The sequence below is a fragment of the Pelecanus crispus genome, chromosome 12, assembly GCF_030463565.1.
Source record: "Pelecanus crispus isolate bPelCri1 chromosome 12, bPelCri1.pri, whole genome shotgun sequence".
NCBI classification, from domain to species: domain Eukaryota; kingdom Metazoa; phylum Chordata; class Aves; order Pelecaniformes; family Pelecanidae; genus Pelecanus; species Pelecanus crispus.
This window is the reverse complement of record NC_134654.1, coordinates 24781352-24793351: the sequence shown is the minus strand read 5'-3', so window position 1 is coordinate 24793351 and position 12000 is coordinate 24781352. Positions and strand designations below refer to the sequence as shown.

General features: G+C 37.8%; 1 protein-coding gene across 3 annotated transcripts in view; it reads right to left on the bottom strand.

Annotated features, from left to right (window-relative positions):
* The window catches only part of SUZ12 (SUZ12 polycomb repressive complex 2 subunit), a 32235-nt gene that overhangs the window by 17579 nt on the left and 2656 nt on the right, over positions 1-12000 (bottom strand). For 2 of the 3 annotated variants that reach the window (XM_075719620.1, XM_075719621.1), the window contains 4 exons: positions 11373-11419; positions 11212-11276; positions 6264-6332; positions 1126-1175 (listed from right to left, as the gene is read on the bottom strand). In XM_075719620.1, coding sequence (XP_075575735.1) covers positions 1126-1175; positions 6264-6332; positions 11212-11276; positions 11373-11419 — 231 coding nt within the window. The remainder of the gene's footprint in view (positions 1-1125; positions 1176-6263; positions 6333-11211; positions 11277-11372; positions 11420-12000) is intronic. The other variant, XM_075719622.1, reaches the window with a different exon arrangement.

The following is a 12000-nucleotide window of genomic DNA, read 5'->3' as shown; positions in this document are numbered from 1 at the left end:
CACCAGGGGGGAGTGAGCGAGTGGCTGTGTGGGGCTTAGTTGCCAGCTGGGGTTAAACCATGACAGCAACGTGTAACGTGCAGTTCCTGAGAGCAGAAACAAGATGAATACTATCCATTGAGACCAGCAGTATTATGAAGTTCCAGAAACAGAATGTCCCTAACCTACAGATTTGAAGAACTTTCTCAGAATAATATTACAGTTTAATATAGAAGTGAGTCTGAAATCTAGACATTTGCAACTTTAACTTTCAAACATCTTACTGAATAGATCTGGTTAAGCATAAGATACTTTGACAGAACATAACAACTTCCAGAAAAAAAGTACAAAACCTGTTACATGAACTGTATTAGCTTTTACATCCAAAGACTAAGTTGCCATTCAGAATATTTTTAACTGAAAAATTAGGAACACCACTTTATTTTAATGGATAAACAGCTAATTTTTTTTTCAGGGAAGTAAAAAGACAGTGAATTTACCCATGCCTACACAGCACAAAGCATGTCACTTCTGCTTTCGTTAAAGGAACAGAACCCTTCATTCTGGTCTGGGAAGTCCAATATTCCGATTTTGAGAGGTAAAGCCTTATGTGCATAAAAGACATAATAGAATGACTGCAAGTCACTAAAACATGATTTCTGTTGCTTTTATAATTGCTGACATGGCCTTTGCCTCATTTCTAGGCTCTACTTGATAAAATTTATTCTCACACTTCTATTTTATATTAAAAAACACTGAATCTTCTAAACATTTGAAGGTCGAGTTTCTTTTTTTTAAAGCTACTTCTAATACCCCAAAGACACACTCCCATAAAATCACTTTCTTCAGGAACTCCTCAGTGTCTATTTCAGTTTGAATGGGTGATGACTTGAAGTATTTCTCAAAATCACTGTTTTGACTAAAACCCCGGAAGGCTTATCCACCTAACATTGCAATTACACTACAACATATTTAAAGCGCTATTGAAAGTATTGTAACTAATGGGACAGTCTGAGCTTAAATAAGTTAAAATATGCATTCAAACAGCAGAGATCTGAAATACTCAAATACTCCCCTCACAGATCTATACTAATTTCAAAGGTGCTATGCAAATTAACAGGATAATAAATGAATTAGCAAACATACCGTTTTTATGGAAGAACCCAGTAAACGTAAGTTGCAAATGAGCAGACAAGCTAAACAGAAAAAAAGAAAGGAAATGTTAGAACAAGTCAGTATTTTCTTCTCACAGCATTCACTGATATTCAAGACAGGCCTACACAAGAGGCAGAACTATAATGAAGTGGTCCATCTTTCTAACTTGGAAACTGCCTGAATACAGCAGTTGCAATTGATGCGAAGTTGTAGACCAGTTCTCTCTACAGACTGATTATCTCTATGTATTCTATGACTTGACACATTAAAAAACCAGTAGAGGTTTATTAAAAAAAAGTAGAGGTTTAAACACTACAGTAGAAGTGCATTGTCTGAAGACATGAGATCTTGCCTTCACAGGCAGGCAAACATGTTTCCTAGACATTCATCAGAAACAAAGATGAGTTTTGGTGGAAATTTTCTAGAACTTCACCCTGAACCATGCACTTGGTATTGGTTTTTTTTTTTTAACAAATATTTTAAATTTGGTAAGGCGAATCTTTACAATGGGGAAGCTACAGCCTTAGAAATAAAGATTATCAGTCACATCAAGTCCACATCATGCATAGCATATGCAATCAAAATAATAATGGCATCTATTTTGTTTCACAGCACTGCAGCTCATAGCCTAGACTGTTCTGCTGACTGTAGACCCATTTCATTTCAAATTGTTAAATTCAGAATACATTTCAGCTTAAAGCAAGTATTCATAAACCTAGATTAAAATGGGTCTCAAAAAGACTTCATATTTCTTAAGTGCATAGTATTGAACAAAATACCATCTGTTACACTAGAACACCAGATACAATTTTGAGCACCTTCACTGACTTCTCAGGAAGATATAACCTGACATTCAACACCTATTTTTAAACACAAACACTCCTGAGAGCACTGAGATGATTAGTGAAAGTGCCCAACAGCTTGAGCATTCAAAAGACTGCATCTATACCAACTTGCATCATTCATCCATGTTACTTTTCCAGACCAATTCTAAAGTACATTTTTTGATAGTCTTGAAAGCACAAAAAACAACACACACAAATCAATATTCTATTTTGTTTCAACATTATCCTTATCCTTAAAATGAGTATTTACCTAGCAAGTATCCAGAATATATGGAGCAAAAGATAATTAAGAAAAATAAGATACAGTAAATCTCTAAAAAGCTCTTAGAACACAAAATTCTTTAGTTTGTTTCAGACTAAATTGTATCTAGCATGGTTGCCTCTGAAGTAGTCTAATTATTTGCAAATGCTATGGAAAAAGAACAGCTGGTTAAAACCCAAGCAAACACCACCACCAAAAAAAAAAAATCTCAACAGGTCTTCACACATTCCAGCAACTTAGGTCAGTCTTTAAGATGTCTGGTTTTGGTTTAAAATTTCCAAAATCTTTTGCATTTCATGATCTGTCAGTACATTAAATAGACAGGTTTTGGCAAATTATCTACAGTCTTTCTACCAAAAATAGAACACAAAGCCAACCTACAGGATTAAAACATATCTCTGACTGAATTGTATAGATTAGAACAAAATTCTGGAAGTCTTACAATGGACTGGTTAATTTCCATCATATACACTTTCACAAAAAGCTTAAGTGTTTAATTCATACACAAAGAATATAATTAAAAAAAAAAGTTATGGTCATCACCTACCATGCTCAAATATCACAAACACATTGCATGCTACATCATCTCTCAGTGAATAAGCTTTTTATACCATTTTATTTCAGCACTAGGAAACTCATCAAGAAACAACAGACCAGGCATATTTGCTATGCCTTCTTTTTGCCATCATTACAAAGACAGGCTAGGATGATCATGAACTGAAACACATCACTCCCAAGTTTCACACCTCTGCTGAACTTTTGACTTTTGCCAAATATAGTATGGCAAATTCAACAAGAGTTCAGTATTTTCCTCTGAAGCAGAGTAATAAGATCTGATAAAACATGAGTTTTATCCAACATTTAAGTGTGTTACATAATTTAAAGTAAGCTCTTATGGGAGAAAAAATTAACACGACAAAACCAACAGGTACACCAGTATGAAGGTAATCACAATTAGAATTCAGAGTAACCTACCCAAAGTGACAATTCCATATGGAATTAAGACCTAAAATTATCTATTTGTTAAAAAGGGAAGACTGTTAATAAATTAGAACCACGTAAAGGTTCAACAGGAGATATATGTGGCGTCAGACCACAAGAAAAATCTCAGACTAAGCAATATTTCTCATGAGAAAATTAGAAGGGAAGATTGTGAAGTTTCCTAGCCCTTAATGAAAATATTTTTGTGCTGGTTTTGGCTGGGATAGAGTTAATTTTCTTCATAGTACCTACTATGGGGCTATGTTTTGGATTTGTGCTGGAAACAGTGTTGATAACACAGGGATGTTTTGGTTACTGCTGAGCAGTGCCTACACAGAGTCAAGGCCTTTTCTGCTTCCCACCCCACCCCACCCCACCAGTGAGCAGGCTGGGGGGGGGGCACAAGAAGCTGGGGGGCGGACACAGCCGGGACAGCTGACCCCAACTGTGCCCCAACTGACCCAAGGGATGTCCTACACCATATGACACCGTGCTCAGCATATAAAGCTGGGGGAAGAGGGAAGGAAGGGGGGGAAGTTTGGAGCGATGGCGTTTGTCTCCCCAAGTAACCATTATGCATGATGGAGCCCTGCTTTCCTGGAGATGGCTGAGCACCTGCCTGCCGGTGGGAAGCAGGGAATCAATTCCCATTTTGCTTTGCTTGTGTGCGTGGCTTTTGCTTTACCTATGAAACTGTCTTTATCTCAACCCATGAGTTTTCTCACTTTTACTCTTCTAATTCTCTGCCCCACCTCACTGCGGGATGAGGGAGTGAATGAGCAGCTGTGTGGGGCTTAGTTGCCGGCTGGGGTTAAACCATGACAGTCCTTTCTGGCGCCCAACATGGGGCTCGAAAGGTTTGAGATAGACTGATTTGATTGGAACGTGCTAGATGAATTTATAGCTGTTACTGCTGTTTAGCTATTAATTGGCACGCTCCTGTGCTTGCCATGGGGCTTGCTTGCCTTACTGTATATTAGAATCTAGTGCTTGTTAGTGGCTGCTCTTTGCTTTCCACTGCTTGTGTGCTGCTTATCATCTTACTCTGCTGTGCCTGGGAACATTTTGATAACAGCAATGGTGATGCCTCTGGGCTGGCAGATGGCCAGGGCATCGCTGCTGTTCATGTGCTGCTGTACTGGACCAGCTGGAACTCCAGCGTGAACTCGAGTCGAAGGGGCTGTGACCTGTGGATGAGTCCATGCAGGAGCAGGCACCCTCAAGTGTCTGTGGCCGTGGATAAGTCCACACCAGAGCAGGTCCATCTCAAAGCATCTGTGGCTGTGCCTGTGCCGCAGCAGGTATACCTCTGAAGGGGTTGTGGCCCAAGTCCACACTGGAGAAGGTACACCTTGAAGCATCTGTGCCTGTGGGTAAGGCCACACTGCAGCAGGTACACCTTGAAGCATCAGCGGCTGTGCATGAGGTCATGCTGGAGCACCTCAAAGCGTGTGGCCATGGATAAGCCCACGACAGAGCAGATACACTCCTGGAGGGACTGCAGCCATGGGTGAGGCCATATTGGAGCAGGTCTGCTTCTGAAGGGACTGTGGCTGTGGGTGAGGCTATGCTGGAGCAGGTCTGTCTCTGAAGGCATTGTGGCCCATGGAGAAGGCTACGCTGGAACAGGTGCAAGCGCAGCAGTGACCCAACCTGAGCTGGCTTTGGTGCCCAGTAACTCCACACAACACACCACCTCTCCTGTTCTGAGTGACCACCACAACAGATGGAGCCCAAAGTCAGGGACTAAATGAACTCAGTGGACATTTTGTGGACATTTTACAGGGGTGGTCCATAGACTAGGGGAATGATATCTGTGTATTGTATCAAAGGATGGGAAGGGGGGTGGTGGTTAATGAGGATGTACTGGATACTGTGGGACCTGAGCATGACATAAATGGTATGGAATAAGGGGTGGAGAATGTGCTGGTTTTAGCTGGGATAGAGTTAATTTTCTTCATAGTACCTACTATGGGGCTATGGATTTGTGCTGGAAACAGTGTTGGTAACACAGGGATGTTTTGGTTACTGCTGAGCAGTGCCTACACAGAGTCAAGGCCTTTTCTGCTTCCCACCCCACCCCACCCCACCAGCGTGCAGGCTGAGCACAAAAAGCTGGGGGGGGACACAGCCGGGACAGCTGACCCCAACTGACCCAAGGGATATCCCACACCGTATGACACCGTGCTCAGCATATAAAGCTGGGGGAAGAGGGAAGGAAGGGGGGTAAGTTTGGAGCGATGGCGTTTGTCTCCCCAAGTAACCATTATGCATGATGGAGCCCTGCTTTCCTGGAGATGGCTGAGCACCTGCCTGCCGGTGGGAAGCAGGGAATCAATTCCTGTTCTGCTTTGCTTGTGTGCGTGGCTCTTGCTTTACTTATCAAACTGTCTCAGCCCACAAGTTTTCTCACTTTTACTCTTCCGATTCTCTCCCTCATCCCACCAGGGGGGAGTGAGCGAGTGGCTGTGTGGGGCTTAGTTGCTGGGGGTTAAACCACAACAATTTTATAACCAGTTACCCGATTATGGCTTGAGATGGGTAAGATCTTTTAAATACTGTTAAAAGTTTCAGGGGTTTTTGTTTTGTTTTGGGGTTTTTTTTTTTTTTTTTTACATAATTATGAATGTAAGGTTAAAAATAGCACATATACAACCATAAAACCCCCAAGTACTATAACATCATGGTATTTTCCCAAATCTGCTTTTTTTTTTATTCCAGCACACACAGATTAGTTACTGACACAACTGACAGTCTTAGAAAAAAAGTTAAGGCAAATATCTATTTGAGGCTTCTATACAGATTTCAAGAAACAGCACGACAAATATTGCAAGTTTATCCTGGTATTGCTTTTCTCCAAGTTTTTCAGTGACGAGCACACATACACACATTTTAAGACTTTGCAAGCAACATTTCAAACAGTAAGTACCTTACTTCTAATACTCTTTATCACTTTCATTTTATCAATCAAAAATACTTTTGATTTAGTGTATACATGTGCTGATTTGTACACACACACAAATATATAAGCAGGACAGTACCTGTGAGATTCTTGTTCTCCCTTCATTTTCTCTACTTTTGATAACATGTCATCTACTTTGAATGTTTTCCTGTGAAGAAAAAGCAGAAAGAATAGTTTCACATAGCCACTATTGCTATAATATGTAACAAAAAAATTTATTCAGCCTAAACTTTGACTTGGTTTTCACTCTAAAACTGTCTATATATACAATTTCAGCCCTCTGTTCAGAAAGTACCCTTTCTTTACCTTTTTATAGCCCGCGTTGTAGGGACGCAACTACAATACAGCTTCTCGAGCAGTATGAAAATAATACAAAGAATTAAAACCAGACCTTTCAGAAGTAATCCTACTGCCCAATAAGAAGTGTCATTTAACAGCACATATTCAGACCTTGCAATGAACATGTATAAACACATTTCAGCTTTGGTCAAGGAAAATCTTCCCACTTTAGTGACACTTATACATACTAGGAACTTACGTGTCCTCTTTAGTCATTACTATTTTAATCTTGATCATAATAATGAAAAACACTTAAAACCTTATCTGACAAAACAGTTAAAAACCTAAGTATACAAAAAATCCGTTCTTTCTCCACAAAGTTATATTAAATGGACACAATACAAAGAACGATGAATTCTGAAGCTACTTCTAGAGCACACTCACAGGAAACAGAGGGGACAACGACAACCAACAACAACAATGTCATAGAGAATAATCACTTCAAATCATTTCTCTCCGTAATTCTGACATCAGTCTGTTCATGCTCATATGTTCAGCCTGTTCTACCATACATACAATGTAATGTTCATTTCTAAATAAAGTTCACTCATGAACAGAAGTTATTAAATAGCTTCCAGAACAGTCTTTCAATTTTTCTTTAAAGAAAAATTAATGCTTCGACCTAGATGCCAACAAAATTGCACTAGACCAAGAGTGACAATGCAAGAGCTGCGAGGGCATCGTTCCTTTACTTTTATACCCTAGAAAAATGAAATAAGAACCACATAGGCTGTTGCCAAATACTAGAATTCTTGTGGAGGGAACAATGACAACATGCTCTGGGGAAGTGGGAAGCATCATCTACAGAAATACCCTGACTGAAGAAACACTGATGTCTTACATTGTCTACATTCAGCCTGTAATGCATCCGAATGATTTAGTTACAAATCACATGGTGGCTAAATAGTAACACTGGACAAGAAACACCACCCAAGTACAGGGCTGCAGTCAGATAACAGGGAGAAAAATAATTATGATTTGTGTAGTAAACAATCACTGATTCAAAGCTCTACTCAGCCTAAGGTTCACACAGATGACAGATTCAAGAACTGACTCACCTACACTAAGATGTGGGATTATTATAATGAACATTGCAGTACTCAGCTTTAAAGCAAGAGATATTAAGAACAGAGGAATTTGTTGAAAGTTTCAGATTCTAAGGTAAAAAAAGTCCCTGCGTGCACTTTACCCAAGGTCATCAAAATCAGCCACTGTTCTGCAGAACAGCAAGTAGTACACTTCTCTTTAGAAGGCTTTCTTCAGACTAAAGAAATGCTTAAAACAGCTCTAGAGCAACTAGAGAGTTATGTCATGATCAGAACACAAGCCAGAAACTAGCTAAGAGACAAACATGTTTCAGGAATGGGCGAAAGTTTAACAATCTTTCATAAAATATACTAATATCTGAGACAGCTTGCATTTAATATTTGTGAGCATTACGGATCCAGAAAGAACAATGACACAACCTTTCTTAATGTCAAACTCAGGCTAGCCAAAACAAGGCAAGAGTCCTCCTAAAAATCTTTCAGAAAAACTAAAAATAGCAACCAAAAAACCCATTAAATCAAAATTGTTGCCTTTGAAGTTAACTTGTAGGAACATAAAAAAACACACCACCCAGAAATCCTTTTAAACTGAATTACTGTTTTTATGTTACCATGTTCCCATGAATAACAGACAAAACTAAGTTTTTGTAAATAACCATCCCTAACACGCAGGATTTTCAAGACAGCACTTACTTGTGCTACAAGTATGCGCATCTTGCGCATTCCCTTCTCCACCCACTCTTATTCCAGTCAAGCACAGTAATAATTAACACAAGTATTAAAAGTCACATCATAGCATGACATTACTCTGCCAATAAATTAAAAAATTATTCCTTTATCCAAATACTGTATGGGAAGCAACTTTTATTAACAGTTAGTAACTTCTTTCCAATGCCATCATTTGATCTAATAATATAGCAACACCTGAAGACAGATCCACAGACAGAAAGCCCATTTCAATTCTCCATCAAGTATCACTTGACCCAAGTGTATTACCTCTCCGATGATAAGCAGCAACTTCAATACTTTTGTAGCCCAAGTTGACACATGCCCATTAACTTATTCCCTATCAACATTTCTCCATACTCCAAGCATTCTAGTCTTTATAAACACTTTCTCAGCATTAAACATACAGACCAACATCAATAGATAATTTCTTGGTAAAAGTGCAGTTTTACTTCCCTACCTCCAAGTGATAAATTTGTCTGGCATTTTTCTCAGACTACCGTAGAGCTAGAGATAAAAGATGTGGAGCTATAATTACTATTGTGATAGGTAAGTTCTATAAAGTTTGGAGATAACTTCTTTATATTTCACATATGATACTGTTACTGAAATGGCAATCAAAACAATGATCAGCAATTAAAAAATGGTAGAATTAAGAGGTTCTAAGAGAATAAATAAATAAATAAATACACACATATAGTCATGGTCCACATAAGCAGGCTAACAATGATGCAGTTCCAAAAGATACTTCTTTGCAAAGAGAACTCTACTAACATTTTCAATATACTGAAGCCAGGTACGTATGTTTTCCCTAATACAAGCCTCAGGAAGATCTTCTACTCTAGTTCAGTTACTTTTCCTCTTTTAAAGTCTCTTTTTCACCAGAATAACAGGATCACATACCTTAACTATTTCTATTGAATGAAGAATGGCAATTAAGGTCTTGTGTACATTTGGAAGTGCTTACCAGCACAGATCAGCAAACAACTATCCTGCTAACCTCCTCCGGAAGTTCAGGTGAGACTCTTTTGCCACTACATCTAAGTAGTCCAAATTACCTTTAAACTACAACTTTCATGGTTTTAACTAGGCCGAAAGAGAAGGACCACAGTGCTGACAGAGTATGGAAAGGTGGTGGTAGTGGGGGAAACCAGGGCAGAACGCACTTCTTCGCAATTACTTTCTGTTTTTTTCCCCTCAACTATGCTAGCTCGCTTCTGTTGCATTATTGTGTTTTTATAAAGAAAACATACTGAAATGTTCTACTTAATCTTCCTAGACCTAATTACCAGAATAATTTTGTAAGCCAGTATTTTCAGAAAACTAGTGAGTGAAATGGCTATTAATCTGTCTGTTATTAGAACACTACCTAACTAAAATCACAGTTCTAAAACAAAGTGTTAAGGGAACTAGTAAAAATTAGTATGTTTCAAAGAGAAACTAAGCATTACTTGTGCTGCTGAATTTGAACTGGAATTTGGAACAGTGGACAACACAATGTACATGCAAAGTACCATTTCTTGTTTCCCAGCAACTACAGCAGACATCCAAAGAAACAGATTCAGGTTAAAGAACATACACATTTCAATCAACTATAAGTTAATATAAGCAAGAACTTCCTGTTGCACAATTCTAGTTTAAAAAAAAAAAAAAAAGACAAAAAGACAACACACCCTGAACATTATTTCTTAGAATTTGGCTCTGCCTTATTTTAAAATAAGCAAACAATTCACTTTGGTAACTTTTGTAAGAAAAAGTAAACAGCAACTTCAAGTTTGGGGAGGGGCGGGGAAATCTGATCATTACCTGTCCTAAGTACCTGAAGTTGTATGTTACAGATTCAGCTTTAAGAAAAAGTTATATTAGCATTAAAGCTAACGGCAAGAACATTAAACAATATCCAAGAGATCTGAGAATGCCAAATATAGCTTCTTTGATTTAAATAAAAATGTGCAAATTCTATTGCTTAAGAGATCATGCAAGTATTACCTTCCTTAGATATAAATACAGTTTAAATTAAAACTGTCCGCATAACCAGATTTTATTGCTATTCCTTAAGTGTTCATGATTAAGTACTTCAGTCCCACAGCAACTGTTTCCAAGCGATAAGAACTTCAGTGTTAAAATATTTTAAAATAAATTATTTTCAGTGAGGGGGAAGTAACTGAAAGGACTTAGCAATTCTGCTAATAAATAATGTACGCTGCACTTTTCACTCTGCAGTATTTATATATTTTAAAGTCTACTGACATGCAGCTGTAGCACCTCACATGACAGGAATGGCTATTCTGCAATGCCAAAAAACTGAAGCTCATTCTCAGACGTATCCAGTTCAAAGTAACGTTTTTAAATGGTTTGCTAGATTTTTTTATAAAATGCTATAAACTGACCTTCATTTTTCAGCTTTTAAAATAATTACAGAAACAATTACTGGATCCTTCCAAGATTAATTAACAAAACCAATAGTTTTGTGTCTGAATTTTGTTTTGTTTTTTTAAAATAAGCAGTTAGGTTACAGTTTAAACTAAAATGTTTCATATGATTATGATCAAGCACCATTCATTAGAAGAGCTCAGACATTACACAGTTTTGTCTGTTTTTTAAGAAGTTCTCCCCCAAACCAGAAAACAAACATGGGAGAATTAGTTAGGATTCTACAGATAGTTATCCACATTTGAGTATTCCCAGTATCAACAGAAGTCACACGCATAAAGTCACACACACCCTTAAACAGTGCAGAAAAGTTCTTAGGTCTCAGAAATCAACTGTAAAGCGATGTATGCATTTTTTAAGTTCTTCAAAAAGAAAAGGTCATGTTTTACACACCTCATGAAAAGAGGAGGTTATCCTCCACTATTTTTTGGACTTCTGCTACTTGATTAACATTTTAGGATTACTTTTAAAAAACAATTTTACCTTTTGATATTTGTTCGGGAGTTTCTGTGGGACATGTAAGTGAGAGTTCTGTGCAAAAATATTGGCTGCAGGGGGAAAAAAAAAAAAAAAGAAAAGATTATGCTTTAATTAAAATTTCCTACAAGTCCAAAGTAAAGGAGTGATAAAGACCAATTACTCACTGCTATTAGATTCCGGGTACGTAGAAATCTGTATATCTGTGTTGGTTCTAAGAAAAAGAAACACATATTACCCAACATACCTTATAATTCCAGAAAGACAGCCTTACAATGATAGAAAGTATCTAATTTAGCAAGTTGATTTTTTTTTAAACAATTATCACAAAAGTCATCGTTTAAGCGAAGCATCACTGTATCTAAATAACCCCAAGTTAACAAGTCAAAGGTTACTCCACCTACTGTATAACACAACGCAACTTCGTGCTTAAGCTACCACAAATCGGTAGTCACAACGCAACTGTGACTGCTCTTGCTTTCCACAAAATATGCTTCTTACAGGCTTTATAACATAAAAGGGCAGAAAAAATAACTCAACCTATTACAACCTAGTGTTGAATAGGTAAGTTTTCTTCATGAAGTTAATGAACATACCTGATACGATACCAAAATAGTATACTGAATTTACATAGACAATTTGGCATCCGATTGTTTTATCCTTCTGGAAAGTACCAAGGTCACTTGCACAAGGTACCAAAACAAGAGAGACTGTCAGTTGACTATAACACATTACGGATCATTCTAAGCTAGGAAATCCATTTCCAGAGCCTTTTACATTCACAGGATCAGAAAA